This window comes from Chanos chanos, chromosome 1 (assembly GCF_902362185.1).
Source record: "Chanos chanos chromosome 1, fChaCha1.1, whole genome shotgun sequence".
In the NCBI taxonomy this organism is placed as follows: Eukaryota; Metazoa; Chordata; class Actinopteri; order Gonorynchiformes; family Chanidae; genus Chanos; species Chanos chanos.
The window spans coordinates 2,546,713-2,569,040 of record NC_044495.1 but is presented as its reverse complement, the minus strand read 5'-3'; the positions used below and the strand labels follow the sequence as shown (position 1 = coordinate 2,569,040).

The following is a 22,328-nucleotide window of genomic DNA, read 5'->3' as shown; positions in this document are numbered from 1 at the left end:
CACACACGTATACATAGTTAACACAAATGCACATGTGAAATGGCACACTTATGCATGATATAGTAGTGCCCATAGTGGGAGAAATTAGAGGTGGGTGACAGCCTCATATTAAAGAAGGAGAAAAAAAAAAACCCCATACAGTCTTCCTGCAGCCGGATGGGAACGAGGGAGGGCCAGAGTCACTGATGCAAGGAGCGTTTAACTAATTTACATTTAATTTTAGCCAAAGCCTTAAGATATTTTCACCCCCAACAAAATATATTGGTCACATTAAAAATGTGACTTCAAGTTTTTATCAAAAGTAAAAGATGGCATCTTTTTCTGCCCCCCAGAGCATAGCATGTTTTATTAATGGACTGGCTCGCAAGAAATCAGAGGCTAATTTTTAATTTCGTAACATTATTCGGTTGTGCATAGCCCAGGGCGGTTTTTTCATGCAGGGCTAAAGGTGACCAATCTACACGTCTACTATTCAGACATTCAGTTATTATATTAATCAACTCCATTTATCTTTGCAAAAGCTCTCAGACTGTGCTTCATTGTTAAAATATGTTTTATATTAATTCAAATCTCAGTAACAAAGTTTAAAGCAGAATATAGCGGAATATGTAGGGTTTTTTTTTTTTCTGCAGAAGCCTAGTTTCTGTTTTTAATAAGCTGCCTGTTTTCAAACAGGCGTACAAACATGCGCGCACACACACACACACACACACACACACACACACACAGACACACAGACACACACACACACACACACACACACACACACACACAGGAAAAACATGATCAAAACATACGTCCTTAAAACAGCCTCTTGATTTTAAAGTTTCTTACCTGATTTTAAAGTATTAAAAGTATCACTCTACTGATAAGGTTTAATCATTTGATTTTGGTGTTTTTGAAACTTTACTGTTTTGGAATGATCAAATGTATCACTGAGAATGAAAATTAAAAATGATATTAAAAAAAAAAACCTTTAGGGATGCACTGTAAGAAACGGGTCACCACTCGAGTGTGAGTATACACACACACACACACACACATTTATGTAAATGCATCATTGCAATGCCACTCACTAATTTCTCACCTGATCTGTTCATTCTTTTGCGTTAACTCTTCCAGATATGCCTTGCGAGCGTAATAATTGTGGATGTATTTTCTTACATAATTTCCTCTCCACCTCTGCTGTATCTGCAGGAATAAAAAAATATTACCAAATCAATAAATAAACAAATAAATCAATAAAGTCTACGCAATATACCCTTCAGTTCTCCTTTAAACTTTTCTTTGTTTAAATGAGTAATGAGAAGCTCTCCCTACTGCGCTGAAACTCCCTGCAGTGGTTTCAACACAATATGACATGAGATTAGCAAATGCATCAAAAAAGTACAACTGGAAAGATGGACAACACACTGGATGTTCGAATGTTCGATTCAGAAAAAACCCTTTCTCTGTGAGTTTGGTCAGTGCAGATATAGCGAGGTTTCGGACAGTGGAAGCAATAGGAATGGCGTTAGTGCCACCGTGCTAATGGAACCCAGTTCTCTACTCAGCCACCGACTCGACGGCAGAGAGGACAGGCGTCCTTCAGCGTAATGAAGAGATTAAAACAATAGCAGCTGCGAAAGAAAAAAAAATAATAATAAGACAAAAACAAAACAAAATGAGAATTGCCATTGATCAGCAGTCAATAGATAATTTTAAATAAAGTAATTGCCAGCTCACAATCCAAGTTCTTTGTGACCTTTTAGAATAGCGAAATCAATGATGCATATTGCTCAATTAGATCTCAAACAAATCTGAGGACCCTTGTAAACAGCGGTTTCTATTAACGGGCTAATACATTGGCCCTTGGTGAAGAGTATGATGAAGACTTTGCGGAGAAAAAAAAAGAGAATAAAAATTGATTAAAGAAAAAAGAAAAAAAAGAAAAGGAGAGAGCGCAGGCGAGATTCAGTGGTTGAGAGACTGAATCATCTCGCTCGCTCTGGTCAATGAGAGGACATACCCTTCACCCAGACTTTAACTACTGGCCCTGAGTTTACTACACACATCTATTACAGCAAGACTGACAAATGCAGATTCATTCACCACAGGACGAATGCTAATGTCCCTGTTTTGACTTAGACTACAGACGCACAGCACGGGAGCCACACGATACTCAGATACTGTACTGTTACACAATGTCAACCTGCAAAGAATATTTGATTTTTAATTTGTTTCTTATTTTTAATATGTGCTTTGAGGATCTTTTCTACGTACTGGCCGACAGACAAGCTGCGTTAAATAATTTAATCAGTCCTGGAATCAATCTGTCGTGAAATCCATCCGCAGATATGTTTTCGCAGTGTCTTTCCTTTCTCTCCTCCAACCCATCGTGCTTTCTTTTTTTTTTTTTTTTACAATCACTCCATTTCCCGGACATAACGCTTTTTTCTCTTTCTTTCTTTCGTTTTTTTTTTTTTTTTTTACAAGCGCAATAAAACATTTCTGTCCCACTGAGGAGCTTCTGTTCACATCTAAGTGATGGTGAGACCTTTATTCTCTCCGTCTCTGACCCCAGACGGCAGGGCCAGGCCCCCAGGACTCAGTGCGCCTCCTTTAAAAGGCTCCTTCAGGGAGCACAGGCTCCTCTCCACAGCTGGACTTGAAAGTATAATTGGTCTATATAAAACTTTCCCTCGTCACACACATTTCCAGTGGTGTCCAAACATCACGGTAGTAATTTGTGATCTTCAATAAATGGTGGAATCTTTAAGACTTGTAAAAGAAAATTAAAAAAAAAAAAAATCTTTAATGGTTTCACTTTAGAGGAGGAGAATTCCACAGGGGATTGTAAAAATGAGCTTTGAGTGAGAGCTGTAACCCTTGTAAAAGTGTCAAAGCATCACTCAAATGCAAATCCATTTGATTTACAGGTTGTGAAATATGCGATGTTAATGTGTTCAAATGCTAAAATTTTAACCATTACAGTCGCGAGATTAAAAAAAAACAAAAACATTTCGGATATGTTACAATATTCGACTGACTTTGTGGAAAATACGCCTGTTTTTCACATAAGGAAACGGTGAACCACTTTGTATTGCGTGTCCCTTATAATTCTGTATCTACAAGGAATTGTGTACGTTATTGTTAATATCTGTGTAGGTGTATTTTATTGTCTTTATTGCACTCTTACAGAATGCATACAGGTGATTGAATATGCTGTAAATATGATAGGCCATGCTGTAAATTCTATAAAGCACAACTGAGCATCTCACCCAGATGTTGTAATGTGTAGCTAGAGATGATATGGAAAAAAAAAAACATTTATCACAGTCATAGAACAGAAACCAGAACCAAGAGTGAGTGAGTCATGACAGGTTAGCACGGTGTCTGATTACACTTCTGGACACATCAAAAAAAAAAAAAAAAAAAAGTTATTAAAAATAATTATCAGTTCATAGACACCAGTTCCTAAATAAGGTATGAAGCTATTACTGTGGAGAGCCACCGTGCAGCTATTTGCATAGGCTTTGTTGTTCTGCAGCGACTTCATCTTCGACAACCGTGCTTATCAGATGCCTTCACAGTCACCCGACGTAGTGAAATTTAATTGAGATACAGAGTAACTTTTTTCATTTGTTAAATAGAGAGAGAAAGATTCACCTTGACAGCCATCTTATTGTAGAAATTCATCTTCATGGTAAAATATGCTGTCTGTGAATAAAAAGAAAGAGCGTGTTACATTAGAGGCATTGTGCACTGGTCCTCTGATCTGTACTCAACATGCCAGAGATAAAGCCCTCTTTATACATGATAAATAATGACGCACAGACAGCGTGCTAAGAGAAAAGGAGCAGAGAGGTAAGTCAGACCTTGTATTGAAGGGACATGGTTCCTCTCAGTACATAATGCAGACGTGGCCAAGAAAATCTATGCTAGTCAGGCTGGAAACTAATGGAGATATATGATGGCAAAATGTTCTGTGCTGAGTTTGATAATCGATGGGCGCTCCTCAAGAGGATAGACTAACCATGGCAAAGAATATTCACCACACGTAACTCTATGATTTACTCACTGCTGGGAGTGAGACAGTTGAGAGAAGTGTATAAGGTATACACTTTTCATGTGTCAACTCTAGGAATGAAAGGATCATATTTAATGTGAAATGTGAAGAAACTTTCAATTCCAGTCGGGGAGTTATAGGAGTTGCCCCCCCCCCCCCCAAAAAAACATCTAAAATCATCAAAAATGTAATGCAAAACAGACAGTTACAGTGATTCAATAATTTTGTGAGCAACAAAAATCTCAAATTATCTAACAGTTCTGAAAACGCAAGTTAAGGGAACAAAAACAATTAAGAGAAAACACAGACCATTACTCAAATGTGGACTAATCTGAAGTCTTAAAAACTCCCAGGAGCGTCTATTTCCAAATCAATATTACTTGACCAATTACAAAGTCATGCGGATGTAAGCGTGTAAACCTGAGGGAGGGCATGACCATAACGGCTGAATATTAATCAAGGTAATCATCGTAATATCGTCAACGTGAGGGGAGTTCATAACTTACCTTCACCCGCTGTCTGAAGAGCTCGCGAGCCGTGAAGCCGCGCCATACCTTCTGAATAACGGTCGCCTTCTTGTGTAGGTGACTGCAAAAACATTCGACTTTACATGACTCTACAGGACAAAATGATGTGATTAACGTGTAAAAACACACGGCTTTATAAGACAGCCTACTGGAGATCATTTTTAGGTGAGCATTAACAATGGTTGCGCTTTCTTAGACAGCTGAGCATTTGTATTCATCATTACACATCCCCTAAATGCGAGTCCGTGGCTCTCTCGGATTCAACAAGGCCATCTATTTCAAAAAGGCCATTTATAACTCCAGAAAATCAATGCTACAATAGGTACTACCGTAACCCGGGAGCTGCACTTAAGGAGCTCAAATTGTGGCTAATTAACCACTTAACACATTGATCAATTAACTTAAGTAATCTAAATTAACCTACTGTCCGCAAGTTTGTCTGCTGACCCGGCAAAATTATGTTGAGGTTAGCCTGCAAAGAGCACCACGCGCGCTAATGTTTATGCCTACAGACACCTTAGAGCCATGATTTAAGTCTTCTGTAGTAACACTGAGACCCTGTGAGAAAGCTAGGGGCTTTTCCACAGAGAAAAATACAATATGACACGGATTCCATGACATTCTTCATTTTAGAGGCAGATAAAGATATCGAATACCAAATATCACTGTTAGTCTTACTGTATTTGAAACAAGGAGGGAGATACATTTAGCTCTTTCTGTTATCGATAACCTGTTTGATAAAGAATAAATAAACACAGGCGCTTACTTTAGGTAAACCCGAACCCGGCAGCCCCTGAACCAGCTTTGGATCTTAATGGCAGCAGCATTCTCTCGCGCTCTGTTTTCTTCTGCAATTCTGCAACAGAAATCAAACAATATCTCTAATGTTTCGTCTAATAATTAATTTCTACGGCTAGAAAAAGAAAAAGAAAACGACACGCCATCACCTATCATCAGATCATTGCCTTTAAAACATGAGCACGTTAATGTTAGTTAATCTATGTAAATGTAAATCTAATACGACCTGTAGCATTTGCTAAATTAGCAAGCCAGTTCAACTGGCCGACTAATTTACTCTGTGTGAAAATACTAAGACAACGATAATACAAATGAAATACACAAACCGAAGCTATCGAGTTAATAAAATGTCTGACTTTCAATCACCTGATTACCTGTTTCTGATAAAATACTGTTCTTTTATGTGATCGATTTGACTGTATAACTTTACTAGCCTTGCCATTTCCATAGGAGTTTACATGTTTCCATGGCAATAGGAAGGGCCTCAAAACAGGTGGGTGGGTGACGTTTAGACGAGGGAAATTCAAGTGAAAAGGAAGTGTCAAATGTAAATTACTCACTCGACATTTGACGTCTAAATTTTATATTTAAAAAGTGTGTGTAAACAACTACGACCAAACAGTTTTTAAAACCAACCGCACCGGTTTTGGCGGGACTTTGTGTATCTCTATCGCTGAAGAAATTTCAGCCAATAAACGGTAATCTATTGAAGTCTAGTTACGGATAATTACTTTTGTGAGTTTCAGTGTAGTAGCCAGCCCTGGCTACTACACAATTCACTAAATTGTGAATAATTTGCCAAGTCACGACTAGCAGACTTAAAAGAGACTTAAATGTCAACATATAAAATTATTAAGTGGTGTCTTTAATTAATTTTGACGCTTGTGGCATCTTAGCGAAATGTGTTCTATATCTATAGCCTATGTATATAATGTAGAACTAGGCTATTTTTGTTGTTGTTGTTGCCTTGGGATAGTTTGATAAATGTGGTTTCTCTCGCTTAACATTTCGGCGCTACTGTCTTGTGATCATAAAAGAGCAAAATCCACTTTTCATTTTATTTTCCTACAATAAGTATTTGAAGTATCGGAGTCTCCCTCGCGAAATCGATTCAGTCAGTGGCACAGTTTTTAAAAAATTCTCTCAACATTTAAGAGAATTAAATGTTGACAGGTCCTCGGATGCAGATTGTCAGTCCTTTCAACGATTGATTTCTCCCCAGTTGCCAACTCACAGTCGGCAGCGTGCAGACATTATCATTCCTCATCAGAGAGTTATCGCTTTTTTTTCTCTCTCCCGGCATGTCAAATATTCTGTCTGGTTTTGGCATCAGACGCGCGCTGTCCAGCGAGTTTCCTGCGATACAGATAACCGCGGACAGACGCTGGCCAATTTGCTGTCCCGCTGTTGCAGCAGTAGCCCCTAGAAATATGGGGAAAGGAGTGACCCTATGGCAGTGTCGCCCATCCATCGGAATCCGGCGGTGGGCTGGCCACCGTGGTAATTGCCTAGGAAGTGTTGTTTTGACAAGGCGGATGGGTGTAAGCCATCATTCGTGCGGCCGGTGATGAGGTGTCACCTGGAGAGGCTGTGGAGCGACCGTGTGTTTACATGCTGTCGGATGACCCAGTTCTGCCCTGCTATAGACCACCACTGCAGTACAGCCGCACATTCAGGCTCAAGTCGGTCCGAACGTAGACACACACACACACACTCTCAGATACACACACACACACGCTCACACACAGAAGATCATCTGTTTTAAAGCTCTAAGGTTGCGTTAAATTAATGTCTTACTATAATTCCGTTTAAAAGTACGTGTGTGTGATTCGGTGTAGCAGAAAGCAGAACTTACGCGGTTGAAGGTATAATTCACAGCGGGGCAGTGTGTCCTGTTCCAAGTGCTTTATTGTCCTCGTCTGACCCTTGTATTTGAGTGGTGAGATAAGGCTACGCGCGAAATTTCTGGACTTTGTCTATATGTATAGAACAGTTTATAAGACACAGTGGATGAAACATATACTCCTTAGGTAATTAAATTCGCTGTCAAAATGATCCTTAGCGTGTCTTTTGCCACTAGGTGTCAGAGAGTCAATACGCCGGCAACTGTACATTCTAGGGCTTTGACCCGCGACAGCGCTGTGATTCAGCGTACTCAGGATTCAGAAAATCTGTGAATGTATCTTAATACTGCTCCATCGCAATATGACAAGATTATTAAGGACCTCAATCTGTGCCCTTCATGTACAATCGGTAAAACTGTGATGTTTTTATTTTATGTGGGCACAATTACTAATTGTTTTCAAAGAGAAAAAAAAAGGCTTTATGTCACTTTATGTTTTGGAAGATGCTTTTGACTGTTATAGCATGTCTATGGTTCTTGTCCAGTGTTAAGTGTATTTTCAGACTCTGAACTAGTGTCTTTGTGTTATTGTCTTTGAGAGTCTTTTGGGCCTTAGCATCATTTGTGTGACATTGCATCTCTCCCCCCTTCCTCGTCCTGGGAACACTTAATTGAAATCATGACCATTATTTCCCATTTTTAGGCCACCGTGGTCGTTGTCTCTCTTTCTTTCTCTCTCTCTCTCTCTCTCTCTCTCTCTCTCTCTCTCTCTCCCTCCCTGTTTCTGCTAATGGATAAGAAGCAGCTCTGTTCTGGCAGAGGAGAAAATCATATTTTTTATTAGCTCAGCTTTATCCAGGGGGAAAAATAATGAATTGAGCATTGTGTAAAAGCGTTTAATCTGGGGGTGTTTTATCATTATTTGTGGTGTATTGCGGAAGGGACAGCAGTAATCCATTAAGAGAGGCCGTGATGTGCTGTGAGGGTGTTGATGAAACTCAGGCCCTGAGCCCAGCGCAGAAGGGCGTTCGCCGCTGCCGGCCCACAGAACCGGGGCCTTGCAGATCCATCACCTCTGTGTGCTCCGGCTCACTCTTTCATCATTCCCCCCTTTTCTCTTTTTCACGCCATTCGTCACTGATGTTGACAAAAGCAAAACCTCATGTTCATAGATTAAGGAGGTCTTTGTGTGCTTATATGGTCTTTTAGATTTTATCCCTACCTGAGGTCCAACAGGCCCTCTAATTGGCTGGGTTTTTTTTTTTTGTTGTGTGTGTGCGTGTGTGTGTGTGTGCGTGTGTGTGCGCGTGTGTGTGCGCGCACACGTTTGTGTGTGTGCATCTGCTCCTCTCCAATGCGTATTCACACTAGAGTGAGTTCATATGGGTGCATGCATGCTTATCATGCATGTGAGTGTCAGTTTTTTTTCCCCCTCCATTTTCCTCAGCTGATTATTCATCAAGAAGGTAACTCCCAGCTATCGTCCTGCCACCTACGTCTATTCTACACACACACACACACACACACACACACACACACCGGCTCTCCTGGCTGTTCTCCAGTAATGCTGGCTTGAGGGGCCTGCAGTGCTTCATGCCCTGAAGAAAGGCTTAGCCTGTGTTTGATTGAGGTCTTCCCTTTTTTATTGAACTACGCAGCTGTGAGTATCAGGCCGGATCATGGAGTCGGAAGAAAGGAGTGTGCCCGTTTGATGCAGCCCAATAATGAAATACGCCATTTGTGTCAGCAGCTATAGCTGCATTCCTATCTGGCCCCCAGTCTTTTCTCTATTAGACGCTCACAGGTATATGGGACTGAAGAAAAAAAAAATATTATCCTTGTAGTTAATGGGAGAAAAAGAGAGATATTTGAAATCCATGGATGAAGAAAGCAAAAGACAGAGAGAGAGAGTGAGAGAGAGAGAGAGAGAGAGAGAGAAAAGAAAAACAAAAATAAATCATGTAATCTCATGCTGACCATTCCATTTCAGGGCTTAGTTGCAAAGGCCTGAACAGGAGCTTGTTCCTGCTCCTCCATCATTTTACCATTCACAGATCAGTTATCCTTTTTGTCCTCCAATACCCCTGTGCCATTTATTTTTGGGTTTTCTATTCTGTTTATGTCTGTGCTTTAGTCTCTGCACATGGATATTGCTTAGAGACCAGGGACAGAAATGTTCTCGAATGATTTCTCTCAAAGCTGTTTTTCCTGTTTACAGTCAGTTCATTAACAGTGGTTTTTCTGTTATGTTTGCACAGCCGAAACCTTTCTCTTTTGTTGTCCTCCTTTCCTTGAGTGGTCTCACAATGAATGCCGTTTCAATGAACTCACATTTAGAGAGAAATAATGTCTTCAGAATCTCTGAATATGATATTAGTTCTTTTGTCCTCTTAAGTGGTACAAACAGTTTTAGATGAGCGTGATAGAATTCTCAGGGCCACACGGGCGGTGAACAGAATCACACATGATCTCATGAGCGGAATTTATATGCATACAGTTTGTATTTGATCATTTTTTAGCTGAAAAATGTATTTGCAGTTTTTGTACCTGCATTTTGCAGGTACATGGTCTTTGTTTTCGTTTTTGTTTTTGTTTTTAGTATTTCTCATTTTTACATAAGGTGAATGTAGTAATCTCCTGCTGAAAAGGGGGTTTTCCCATCACAGGTGACTCACTGAGGAGTCTGGCGCTGGCCTGGCACTTGAGGAGCAGTGTTAGCTCTGTGTGTGTCAAACAGACAGGAGCAGAGACTGTGACCTGGAGAGGGAGCTGTTTGACCCTGTTTCACAATGCTCCTTGCAGATTGAACCATCACACTGCACCCCCGAGGACAAGCAGGTGAGAGGTGGTGTGTGCGTGTTTGTGTGTGTGTTTGTGTGTGTGTGTGTGTGCGCGCGCGCGTGTGTGTGTGTGTGCGTTTATGTGTGTGTGTGTGTGCGTTTATGTGTGTGTGTGTGTGTGTGTGTGCGCGCGTTTATGTGTTTGTGCAGTTGTTCGTGTAACCTAAGAGAAATTACATTACCTCATGGGGTTGCTCTCAATTACAGCTGCATTTGTCCATGTTCAGCCAAGTCAGTGTGCACTAAAGATCCTTCTCACTCAGTTAATCTATACAAAAATCACTCACGGTGCTGTCACACTAGAGCTTTTGGTGTGGACCCGAATCCGCTTGAGCCGTTAGTTTGGTTCATTTTGTTGGTGTGAACGCTGTTTTCCGAATTCGGGTGTGCACCAAGGGACCGCACCCGAGTCCCCCACAAAACCGTGGTCTGGGGTATGGTTCACATGAACTCCAGTGCGGTTCACATTTGGCGTGAAAGCTATCCGATCCAAAACCAGGAAGTAAATGCTACTAGTGACGTGTAATTTGTTTGACGGTCAGACAGTTGTGAGTGGGAAAGGTGCACTGTGGACGACAGAGGAAATCGCCTGTTTTCTAGACATTTGGGCGGATGAAAATCTAAAGTGTCAAATGGAGAATTCTCACAAAAACGCCGAAATTTTCAAATTGCTCCGAGCATCTCGCATCACTCTCAGACAGTGGGACCCAAATGACATAGTGAAATGTCGACCATGGTTAGTTTTGTGCTGACACCATATTAAGAAAAAGATGAATGAGGAAACAGATACAGCGTGGCTTTTCATGTTCCCTCCCTTTTGCATCGTTGCCTAGCGACAATGGTAAATAAAACCTGCACGTTCCTTACGTGTTGATGACGTAAACGAACCAGGGTTCACAACCAAAAAATGTGATGTGAGAGGAGACCAGCGGGGGCAGGGGGAGGGGGGAATAATTGCACTCAGGTACGGACAGGCAAAATGGACCAAGTGTGAAAGCAGCCTCAGATGAGTCAGCCTGCCTGTGTTATAGAATGCCAGTTTGTGTTTCTGTAAAACTAGGCTTAGCTCTGAGTGGGTTTTTTTTGTTTATTTGTTTGTTTTATGGCCTCAAAGGCTAAACGTTAAATACATTATTTATATACATTTTGTTTCACTGTCCACTGCTCTCATGAAATGGTTTGTTTGTTCTCCTGAGCAGACCTTTGAACCGAGAACTTGATTGCTGTCGTTCATCTGAAAACAGCCATAATTACGGTGGAATTATCCTTAATCTGACCAATCCTGAGTCAGTACTGCAATTCATCTTCCAAAGGGGGAGGTGCTCTCTTAAAAAACCTTGACCTCTGACCCCTGGCCCTCTCCAGTCACGGATCAGCCCGTTCCATCCAGGGCCCGATCCCATTTTGGCCCCTCTGTTCTTGCTTCAACGCCCACCCAGAGTGGAGTCGGGATTTGTTGCCTATTTTCTTAGCCCTTATTGCAATGGCTCTGTCCAGCTTTATAGGGGCTATTACCGCCGAGAGATTGGCTTTCATGGGTCCGATGACATGTGACTTAACTTCAGCCGTGGCTTTTAAAGACTACTCGACACCGCAAAGTTCTCCCATTTAACTATCAAATCAGCAAAGCAAGTGGAGCACAGTGCTAGGGGGCACGGCTGCTTTTTTCAGGTAAATAGAGTTTGTTGCGAAAAAGCCAGTGCTGTAGTTTGTCATCATTTGGAAACTGTTTTGTTGTAAGGTGTCTCATTTGCAGAGTGCTCTGCGTTAACGTGTCTCTGGTCTGGGCACGTCGCCGGAGTCAGGACTGTGGCTCTTGCTACCTGTAAAAATGGTGCTAAACCGTTTAGAAACCCCTGCTGTGAGCTTTTTTTCCCCCTTTTTTTGCCTGCATTGATTTATCTATTAAGCCTCTCCCAAGCCAAATTACAGTGAATAAACTAATGGATGAAGTTACTCAGCAGCCCCACAGATTTAACAGGTTACTAATGTACTCTGGATACTGTTGTGACAGACAGAGGCTGATATCATTTTATTTGTATCTTTATTTAAGAATTACCAGCTGTTTCATTAAAGGCTTCATTACTCAGGGCTTATAGCATGTTTGGCTATAAATAATTATAAGTGTAGTGTACCAGTATAGTACATTAAGCAAATACTTCAGCAAATCTTTTTTTTTTTTCCAGTAGTGAGTAAGAGTATAACTTTTCATTTCAGATCATTTATTTTAGCATTTCTCTATAATCATCATTCGCTTTTTGTTTTTGTGGAGATAAGAGACCCCTGTTCCTCTCTCTCTCTCTCTCTGTCTCTGTCTCTCTCTCCCTCTTTCTTTTTTCTATTTCTCACTCTGTCTCTCTCTTTCTTTGTCAGTAATTCTTGCTGCAAGATCATTTCTCAAATTACCCTGCTATCATTTAAAGAGTCAACCACTGCCAAGTCATTAAGTCACAGAGGTCAGACATGTTTCTTAAGGATTATCCTTGTTCCCGAGCAGGAAAACACTAAATGTGTCTAATCCTGTGTTATTTGCCGGATGGCTGCTTAAAAGCTACTTTAAGCCTCATAAAATTAAAACGAAGATTCTCTCAGCTGTGGCGACAATTGAATTTTGGAAGGAGAGGTGCACAGCCAAAATATTGCCACAGAATTAAATGTCAAAAATGGTCTTTAGTTGTAGATATATTGTTCACACTGGGCGGTTTTGATTAATACATTTAATCTAAATCATTCAAAGTTCCTTTTCCCTTTATCCATAAAATGCAATAGGACACAAATCAGTTATACTGTAGCTTGATAACAATCGGAAAATAATGCATCTTTCCAACCAATAAATTGTTGCTTATACCTCTAACCAAAATCAATTCATCTTCCTCGGATTTATTAAAATCTCAGTAATAAATCTTCCACAATGTTTGTTCATCTGTTTTTTGATACATTTATATCACTTTTGTTATGGTCTAATGTTTTCCCTGTCGCTGCAGCGTAAAATGGAAAAATCTATTTTGGCCCAATTTAATAGTTAAAGAAGTGGACTCTTGGTGCGCCAGGGTAAATGAAATCAATAAAAGTAGCAATGTGGTGTGCAGATAGCACCTTTCCCCTTGAGTTTTTGATTAACCCATCCGGCAGCCAACCTGACAGCAATATACCATGGGCTGTATGGGAGGTATTCCCAAGGGCTGCCTTTTTTTGTCTTTTTATAAACCCTCAGGACATATTTGAAAGAACTGCGTGTGCGTGTGCGTGTGCGTGTGCGTGTGTGTGTGAGTGAGTGAGTGTGTTTGTGGGTTTATCTTTGTGTTACTCTGCTTTGATGAAAAGGTAATTTTGCTTCAGCACAGTAACAATAGGCTGGCTGTTCTGTGACATATATCTACAGTATGTAGGTTATTGTCTGCTGAACTGAGTGAGTGAGTTGTTGGAAGCTGACTACGATATTCCACTCTATAGCACTGCTATACCGCCCGGATTAAAACACTGCCTATATGGGTTCTGTCACAGGCCAAACCCTGAACTGAACATCCTTTCAAATGATCTTCCTGTCCAAACAAATTTCAGATTAAAAGCTGAGCTTTACCCTGTAATCCAGGAAAGTCTCCTCATTCCACTAACCCAGTCCCACAGAGCCCTCTGCCTCCGTTCAGGATCCGTCCCCCATCCTCAGGCCCTGCTCGCGTTGTGACCCGCGTTCCGGTCTCAGTCAGTCCGATTTCATGGAGGTGAAGAGACAGTACTGTGTCCATCTGCCGGCTGTGACTAATGGCGTGGGTGTGCTGCATATTCAGGAGAAGCCGGGCTGAGCTGGCTGCCGCGGATTGTCTCATTTAGTTGTGATCAATTACCTATCTGATGCAGTCTGGGTCAGGCCTGAGAGGGAAGAGTCTGTGATTTATTCTAGGTGTTAAAAAATAATTTGTTTGGATTGATTAACGTTAATTAATTATGCTAATTATGCAGGACGAAAACAGATGTTGTTGTCCCCCCCCTCTACCACAACCCTTCCTCTTCTTCCCCAAGACCAAACTTTAATTACAGATTCTGAGTTTATCTAAAAATAACGTGAAGACTGTTTCATGCATGCTTTCAGCTGGAGCAGCCTTAGAGAGGCCCTTTTCATGTGTTATGTCACAACTGTTTGGAATCCAGAGAGTTTCTTTCCCTTTCTCTGGAAAAGAATGCTTTAACGTAGCATTAAACTTTAGCGGCAGCGAGTTTTTGGTTAACAAACAGGGGTGTAGGCTTTAAGGTCACTGAAATTTCTTCAGTTATTCGTTTCTCTAAACGTTTCTCTTTCGCGGTTTGATGATGAAGTCTCTCGTACTGTGACAGTAGAGCATTTTGCTGTGCTTACGTCATGGCAGTGTAATATTTTTACTATGCTGATGTCATGCTGGTGTAATATTTTGCTATGTTGATGTCATAGTGGTGTAATCCTTTGCTATGTTGAGTGGCGTGTGGCCACATCTTCATGTATCTCTGTGTCCCTGTGTTTTTCTGTGTGTGATGTTGTCTGCTAGTGAGTGATTACTCTGCTGGGACTGCAACTGTAAGGTGCCACACATTGTTTCTGTGTGTGTGTGTGTGTGTGTGTGTGTGTGAGAGAGAGAGAGAAAGGGTGGGGGTGGGGTGGGGGGGGAGACAACTCATGTAACGAGCATACAGTTTTCTAAAATGTTCCCTTATCAGATACAGCTTTAAGACACTCACTGTTAAACTAAAGCAACAACAATAACAACAAAAAACAGCTATCAATCTGCTGTCCGCAACCACTGCAATCTTTCAGTGTTTCTCTCCTTGACCAGAATCCTTTAAGTGCAATGAAAGCTTTCCCTGGGGATCTTAAGACTGACCTATACTACATGCTTTACACACTTTTTTTTGTACTGCTGATTCAATTATAATGAAACATTCAGTATGAAAGTTCATACATAGCACGGCTTTGATCAAATGCTTTCTTTGTTACATTGAAAAGCCCCTTATTCTTGTTGTGTACAGTGTGAGTGCAGGCATCAATATTTTGATTGCATCCACGCTTGGATTCAGTAAAATACCATGAAAATAATTCTTCTTTGCTTTAAAGTACTACATCTAATAATTAACCTTGTGTCACAAACACTCTCTTTGTTGACAAATTTTTAATGAGAAACTTTGCGTGTTAAAACTTCATGCTCCCTACAGTAGTGATTTACCCCTAATAAATGAACAGCGGGACAGTTTGACTGCTGTCCACTGTTATGTTTAAGTGTCATCTTTTGTGGAGACACTGCAAGCACATGGTGTCCAGGGGAGATAGCATCTCTCTGCTTTTACAGTGCCCCTCCCTCATCTGCATGGAGCTTGTTAGCATGTTAGCATGGCATAATTGTTGTCTGTGTTGTAATCCCCTGTAATCGATCAGCGCTGGAAGCTCACTCATCTGTCAAGTGCTCAAACGGAGCTGCTTTAAAGATTTTCTCTTACTTAAAAGGCCCAATCCATATATTACCTTTTTCCCTCTTACTGTGAGCAATTAAGGTAAGGGTCCTCTAATGCACATTTCCAGTGTATGATTTCATTCAGTATGAAAACAATAAGCCAATTACCACAAAAGAACGGGGGGGGGGGGGGGTGTATTCCAGAAAGCAGGTTTAGTGACAACTCTGAGTTTAGTTTACTCAGAGCAAGTAGTAAACCTCCTAATAGAAGAGCCCTATGGCTTTGTTTGGCTAGGAGAATAAAGCCATAGGGCTCTTCTATTAGGAGATTTACTACTTACTCTGAGTTAACTAACTCTGAGTTTTCACTAAACTCGCTTTCTGGAACACCCCCAGATCATTGCATACCCTTAAAAACAAAACACAACAAACAAAAAACAGCATCCCCATACAAATAAATGATGATTATTGTTCTGCTGAACGCTTAACTCATATTAGTCCAGGACTTTGAGATTCGAGGAGACTGAGAAAAGGTGATTAATGTTTTCACCTTCCTGCAGGAATGTTTTATGTATATGATGTGTCCACAGATTGACCTGTTCACAATAATAGAGTTTGTACTCAGAGGCAGTAGAGAGAAACTGCATGTTCAAAATCATCCGTTCAAAAACGGAGCGATGTTCTCTAAACTAAGTTTGTGTGGTTTATTAAGCAGGAAGTGCAGATATTCAATGTTATCACCAATGCAGAGTTAGTGAGAAGTCCCCCTGTAATCAGTCGGAATCTGCCGTAGGCCCATAGAGCTGCACATACCAGATTATAATTTCAGATTGTGATGTCATAAAAAATAATTCCAAAGACAGAGTTTTAACGTTTATCTGAGCGAGGCCATTAGGTAAGCATTCTGCCCCAGTGCTGAACTCTGTGTGAAACCCCTCCCCCACCCTGCACTCCCCCTCTCCCCCATCACAGTCCTTCATCATATGACAGAGTGTCACGCTGGAGAGAGGCCGAGAGACTGAGAATCTGATGCACTGTGAATTTTTCTATCTCACACACTCACCTCAGAGACGGGGACTTAAGCACATGGATTTGCGGCTGAAGTTTGAGCATTGCTAAATTAAAATGTATTGCTCATTCTCAATGTATTGATTTACACACGGCCGTGTCAATATTAACTCCAGCTATTTTTCCAATAAGTTACTGAGCGGGCAGGCAGGCAGGCAGGCAGGGCCTCATTAGATTGCTTTGAGTTTATTCTCTCTCTCTCTTTCTCCCTCTCTCTCTCTCTCTCTCTCTCTCTCTGTGAGTTTATTCCACGGCCTTATCAGTTCCTCCACTTTGGATCTTCATGATGCATATTGACTGCTTGATATTTTAAAGTGAAGAATTTCTCTATTCGACTGAAAAAAAATACACACGCGCGCGCGCGTGCACGCACACACACACGCACACATACAACCAGACATACACAAATACATACACAAACAAAAAAAATCTATGTTTAAAAAAAAGAAAAAAAGAAAAAATGCACTTAATGAAAAAAATGTATTTTGTAAAAGTCACTTGCATCTGGAGGATTTTATTAAGTTAGGTGCATTGCAGTAGAAAAAGGTTTACTTGTTCTAGGTTGTGTGTTTCTTCTCTTTCTGAGGTTCATGTTGAATTAATAGTGCCTTTTTCCAAAGTATATGTGTAATGAAAAAAATATTTTCATATAGTCTGATAAACTGCAGTTTCACTGTGGGGATTTCATTAAAAATAAAACTGAGGTAGTCACTGGTTAATAATAGTTACACAAATATGTTATGGAGTCACTGAGGGAAATGGGAATGCAACTGTAGGACAATCCTTTTGGGGGATGTGGAGAGATAAGAGTAATAGAAAGCATCTCCAGGATTCACTGATTACTAACAAAACTCCTCAGTTTAGAATTGGGAAAGGCCTATGACATAAAAAACAAAACAAAACAAAAACAAATAAACAAACAAACCTTAATAGATCCTGTGTGCATCTCTGTCTCTCTCACCCTGTCTCTCTCTCTCACGCTCTCTCTCTTTCTGACTCTTCCTCTGTCTCTCTCTTGATCAGTATCCTTCAGCTTGATAATGTAGGTATAGCTGTTCATTTGCATTATTTAGCCCTTATGTAACACAGCCAACAAACACAGACAGCGTATACACATTCATAACATTAATGAAGATGTTTTATGACACAAAATGGATCATTTAAATAATTGTCTGGGTATCTGACGTGAAATCCTTTCATGTATCTGTTTCTCTCCCTTGACCCCTCTCGTATTCTCTCTCTCTCTTTCTCTCTTTCTCTCAGCTCTCAGTTCAGTGGCCCTGCGACACAAATCCCCTTTCCCTTTCTCATTGTCAATATCCATCTAATTCTACTTTAACATCAGTAATTGGCTGGCGGAGTAGAGGCTATAGATTTGCCTGCCTGATGACTGCTTGACTTCTCTTTTTTTTTCTTTTTGCCCCACTGGTAAGACTAATAGAATTCCAAATCCTCACCACTCTGATTGTCTCATGACTAGGTCAACAGTTATGTCAAGGTCCTATTGGAAACTTCACATCTAACATCTTAATTTAGATTTAGCCCTCTCTCTCTCTCTCTCTCTCTCTCTCTCTCTCTCTCTCTCCTCTCTCTTGCTATTCATGTACGAGCAAATGCAAGCAATTCTTTCAAGTTGAGGCATTCGTTCAGTTATTACAGAATTCATTTAATTCTTGTGACATACCGTTTTGCATCTGAATGATTTGGTGTGTGGCCATTATTGGACATGTTCCTGTCGGCGGTGAAGGATTATAGATTTGATTTCCATCCAGCTGGCTCTTTCTGAGAGGCACCTGGTGACTACGCGTCATTTATTTATATTTATAGACTCTGAATTGAATTTCTGATCAATGAGGGAGGACGGTTTGTACCCTCGCTGCTAAGTTTAACCTGAGACGGAACAGAGAGTGGGAGATGAACATGTAGACCGATCACGCCTACTCCAGAACTAAAGTTTTGAACTGTACTGTAGCGCTCCCAAAATAGCCAGAGTCACTTTTCGAGGAGTGGGGAAGGGCAGGTTTAGGCGTGGCTTTTTTTTTTTTTTGCTTTGTGTGTCTGCACTCACAGAGCAGGAAAAACAAGGGACTTGCCAAGCCCCCCCCCTCCTCTGGGAAGGCTGTTTCAGCGTATCACTCAGAGTACCACAGGACAACACGGGGAAAGTGACTTTCAGTGAGGTAGTTTAGCCTCACTACACAACCCCCAGCCCCAACCCCCCAAACTCAAGCTTACAAACAGTCAGAAATGCTACTGAGCTCATCCTTTGCCACCAACATCAACCAACTGTGTTTTCATAACCTGAACACGGAACTGCTAAGGTTTGTATCCTCATACCAGCCTTGGACGTTAGCGTTATATGTTTCTTTTAAATACGTATAAACTGCAGTATGTTTCACCTCTAAACTCAGAGTTGTGTAGTCTTCATGTTCAGCTCATTCGGCAGGTTCGGATCAACCACTCACTTAACAAGGTCAGCTGTAAGACAGGAGTTAGATTTACATTCTGCCTTAATTCGGTTCTATACGGCAGGCTAGCATTTGAATTGGTCATGTAGGTGTTAGTTAGCTGTGGCAGTGCAGGGCTAGCGTCAGTCAGCGGCGGTTGGTTAGATAATTCAGCAGGCGTGAAGGGGGTCCTCTCATTAGCGCACGCGTGTCCGGTGCTGCAGCCGCTACACCCTGACAGGACATAATATGACACCTAACAGACTCATGCAGGGGGGAGAAATCTGGCCAGAGTCATTTTCAGGTTCCCCAATAATTAATACAGTGGGACATTTAAAAACTGTTATTGGTCTTGAGTCAGTAGACAAAAGCCCCCCTCCACCCCACCCCACCCCAGCATATGCAGCCATGCGTTTTGGCCCCGTGGCAGAGAGAGAGAGAGAGAGAGAGAGAGAGATCGTACTTGAAATGGGGTGAAAAGGTAAATGAGGGTGTCATGCTAATTTAGTGTCAGGTGACTGTGTAATTGAATGCATAAGGGAGGCAGTGAAAGCAGGCTGAACTTGACCTAGCTAAAATGAGCTGACCTTGACCTCCCCCTCCCTCCCCCTCCCGTTCGCTCCTGCGTCGTTTCGCTCTCTCCCACTGCCTGATGCACCAAACAGCCCAGCGCCTTGGACTGGCGTGGCCCACAAGATCCACGAGCTAGAGGTCAGCAAATTAAGCCATTAAATCTGCCATCGTTGCCTCTGTGGCTGTAAGCACCATTTACATTATGACAGGACAGGACGACACACGCGGACGTCTACGTTCTCCCCACCCAAATTTGATTCATCTTTAGCCTGAAAACCACTCCTTTTCTCAGTATACTGAGAGGCACATCTGTTTGTTGGAGAACGCCAAATTAGCTTTGAGACAAAATTAAATGTATTCAGTGATGTAAGGATTTGGAACAACAACAATAATAAAAATAATGGTAATACAAATAATAAATAGCATCTTTCCAAACACAATGTTAAATTGCTTTCTTACCAAGTGAAATCACTTTAGCCATGAGCAGCTTGGTTTGGGGTGAATTCCGACGGTGGGATTTGAGAGTGTGATTGTATGACATGTAAAAATGATTAGTCAGAGCTGTTGGACCGTTGTGATGTGGTGTTTGTTACGGGAGGGGCAGCTTTGGGCATCAGCTCCGCTGAATGTCTCTTAAATAATTCAAAACACAATCACACCTGTTCTCCTCTGATCTAAAGATGGATATCACAGGTCATCCATTCAAACAGATAAAGGTGACCTTGCCTTTTCCCCCCTGTTTTTTTTTCTTTTTTCTCTGTTTTTCTTTTTTTTTTGTAAAGAGCGGTGTAATGGCGTTTCAGATACAGTCATTCTAAAGAGAGGCCCTTTTAAAGAGCAGAGCCCTTTGTTTGTCCATTCCCTCATTATGTCCTGCATTCACGGCTCACTGACCTTTCCACTGTACTTCAGATTTATTGCTTTAAATGCAACTTCTCTTAGTGCTTGTCAACAAAGCAGGGTGCATTTCATTGAGAGAGAAAGAGAGAGAGAGAGAATCGGTCTAGGTCTAGGTCTAAACAGCTCTGTGAGTAGGAGGACCTGATCAGAGACACAATGAAAGGAGGTGGAGGGGGAGAGGAGAGATGGGGGGTAATAGCATGACAGTGGCTGAAAGAGTCATGTAGCAGTCAGACACAGAGAGAGAGAGAAAAACATTGAGGATGCATAAGCATGGAGGAGAGACGTGGTGGGTTGTTTGAAGGACAATGGTGAGTGGTGTCTTTCTACAGGGCAAACTCAGGAGAGTGATGAGCATATGAGCTACAGACATTCAGAGTTTGGCTGGACATGAAAACACTGCAGAAAACTCAGTCTGGGCTTCCTGGTGCACACACGCACGCACGCACACACACACACACACGCTCTCACACACACACTCACACTCACACACGCACACCCTCTGTGACTTATGTGCTTCTTAAAAAAAAAAAGCCAAATTAACAATGGGGTCTTGTTTTAATGTAAAGGTATTTTAAATGTAATGTTTGCACTTTGCATTACGAGTGAGTGCTGTATATCGGAACACTAAAATGTGGTGGACAGCCTAGAAAAGCCCAGCACTAGGTCAGTAAAATTCTGATTCAATAAAATCTTTTTAGTATTGCCTTTATCTTTATTCACCAAGATCCTAATGAATTTTTATTCTTTTTAAAATGTATGTTTTAGATTTTTACAAATAATGTAAAATGTTTTATTTTATTTTGTTTCATAATCTTATTTTCTTGGTCATATTATTTATTTCATTTTATCTTATTTATTTCAAAATGATTCATATAAGTTTATGTTAGTGGTCTATTATTATTATTATTATTATTATCTGTTTGACTATAATAATAATAATGATAGTGCTGGTTTGTCCTTAGCTGTACTGTCTTTCGATTCTCTCTTGCTAGATTCTTTGTTTATATTTGTTTAGATGTTGTTAGATGTTTGAAATGTTAACCTCGTTGTCCTTGTTTTTCTGTGTGCTCCTGCTCCTGGTATGTAAAACACATGGTGCTCCAACTGTTGTCTAAAATATGCAATATAAATAATTTTGATTGATCAACTGATTGATATATAGACACGAGATGTGTATCAGTGAATGCTCTTTGGGGGAAAATATAGTTATGAATGGATGGGGTGCGGGTATGTCTCTCTCTCTTGGTCGCTATTGGAAACTGTCTGTCACAGCAACTCTCCGAAGGCCAATTAATTATGATGGCCTAGTTATGATGTTTAATTGCGATGATTTATTGCCCAAATAAAGAAATTTGAGCGGAGCAGGACGTGAGGCTGCTGCGTGGCGAGGCGAGTTTGTTTGTTTATTTGGGAGGGAAACAGACAGGATTATCCTGGGGTGTTGTTCAGCTCCCTCAGCAGCGCTGGGAGAGGGGCAGCCTGAGCCCTGATTATTTTAAGGGACTCAGATCAGTAGCCAGAGGTCTCATCTACAGACAAACGCATCTCTGCAATCAGCTGCCGTCCGATCAGACGTGGGTCTTGCTTGTGCCAGACTGAACAGGGACACAGCGCGGCGGAGGAACAGACAGATGCGGACAGACGAGAGGGAAAAAAAAGATACAGCGCGGACTGCAAATGGAGCAGAGTTCATTTTCCACAGCGGCCTTGTCCTACTATTAAACGACTGTTGGCGCAATTATCTTCCTGACAATGTGAGAGTAAGACTTTTGTCTGTATGTAGGCCACGGTGACCTCTGAAACACTAGCCGACTTTCCGCGCTTTGTGTTTTAGTCTTTTCTGTGTAAGGTCACCTGTCTGAGC

General features: G+C 41.3%; 1 protein-coding gene across 1 annotated transcript in view; it reads right to left on the bottom strand.

Annotated features, from left to right (window-relative positions):
* spata17 (spermatogenesis associated 17) overlaps nt 1-5,815 on the bottom strand; it is a 38,664-nt gene extending 32,849 nt beyond the window's left edge. Inside the window, exons 1-5 of the mRNA XM_030789526.1 lie at nt 5,748-5,815; nt 5,342-5,431; nt 4,555-4,636; nt 3,649-3,699; nt 1,088-1,191 (exon numbers count right to left, since the gene is read on the bottom strand). Coding sequence (XP_030645386.1) covers nt 1,088-1,191; nt 3,649-3,699; nt 4,555-4,636; nt 5,342-5,431; nt 5,748-5,815 — 395 coding nt within the window. The remainder of the gene's footprint in view (nt 1-1,087; nt 1,192-3,648; nt 3,700-4,554; nt 4,637-5,341; nt 5,432-5,747) is intronic.
* Nucleotides 5,816-22,328: the final 16,513 nt, after the last annotated feature.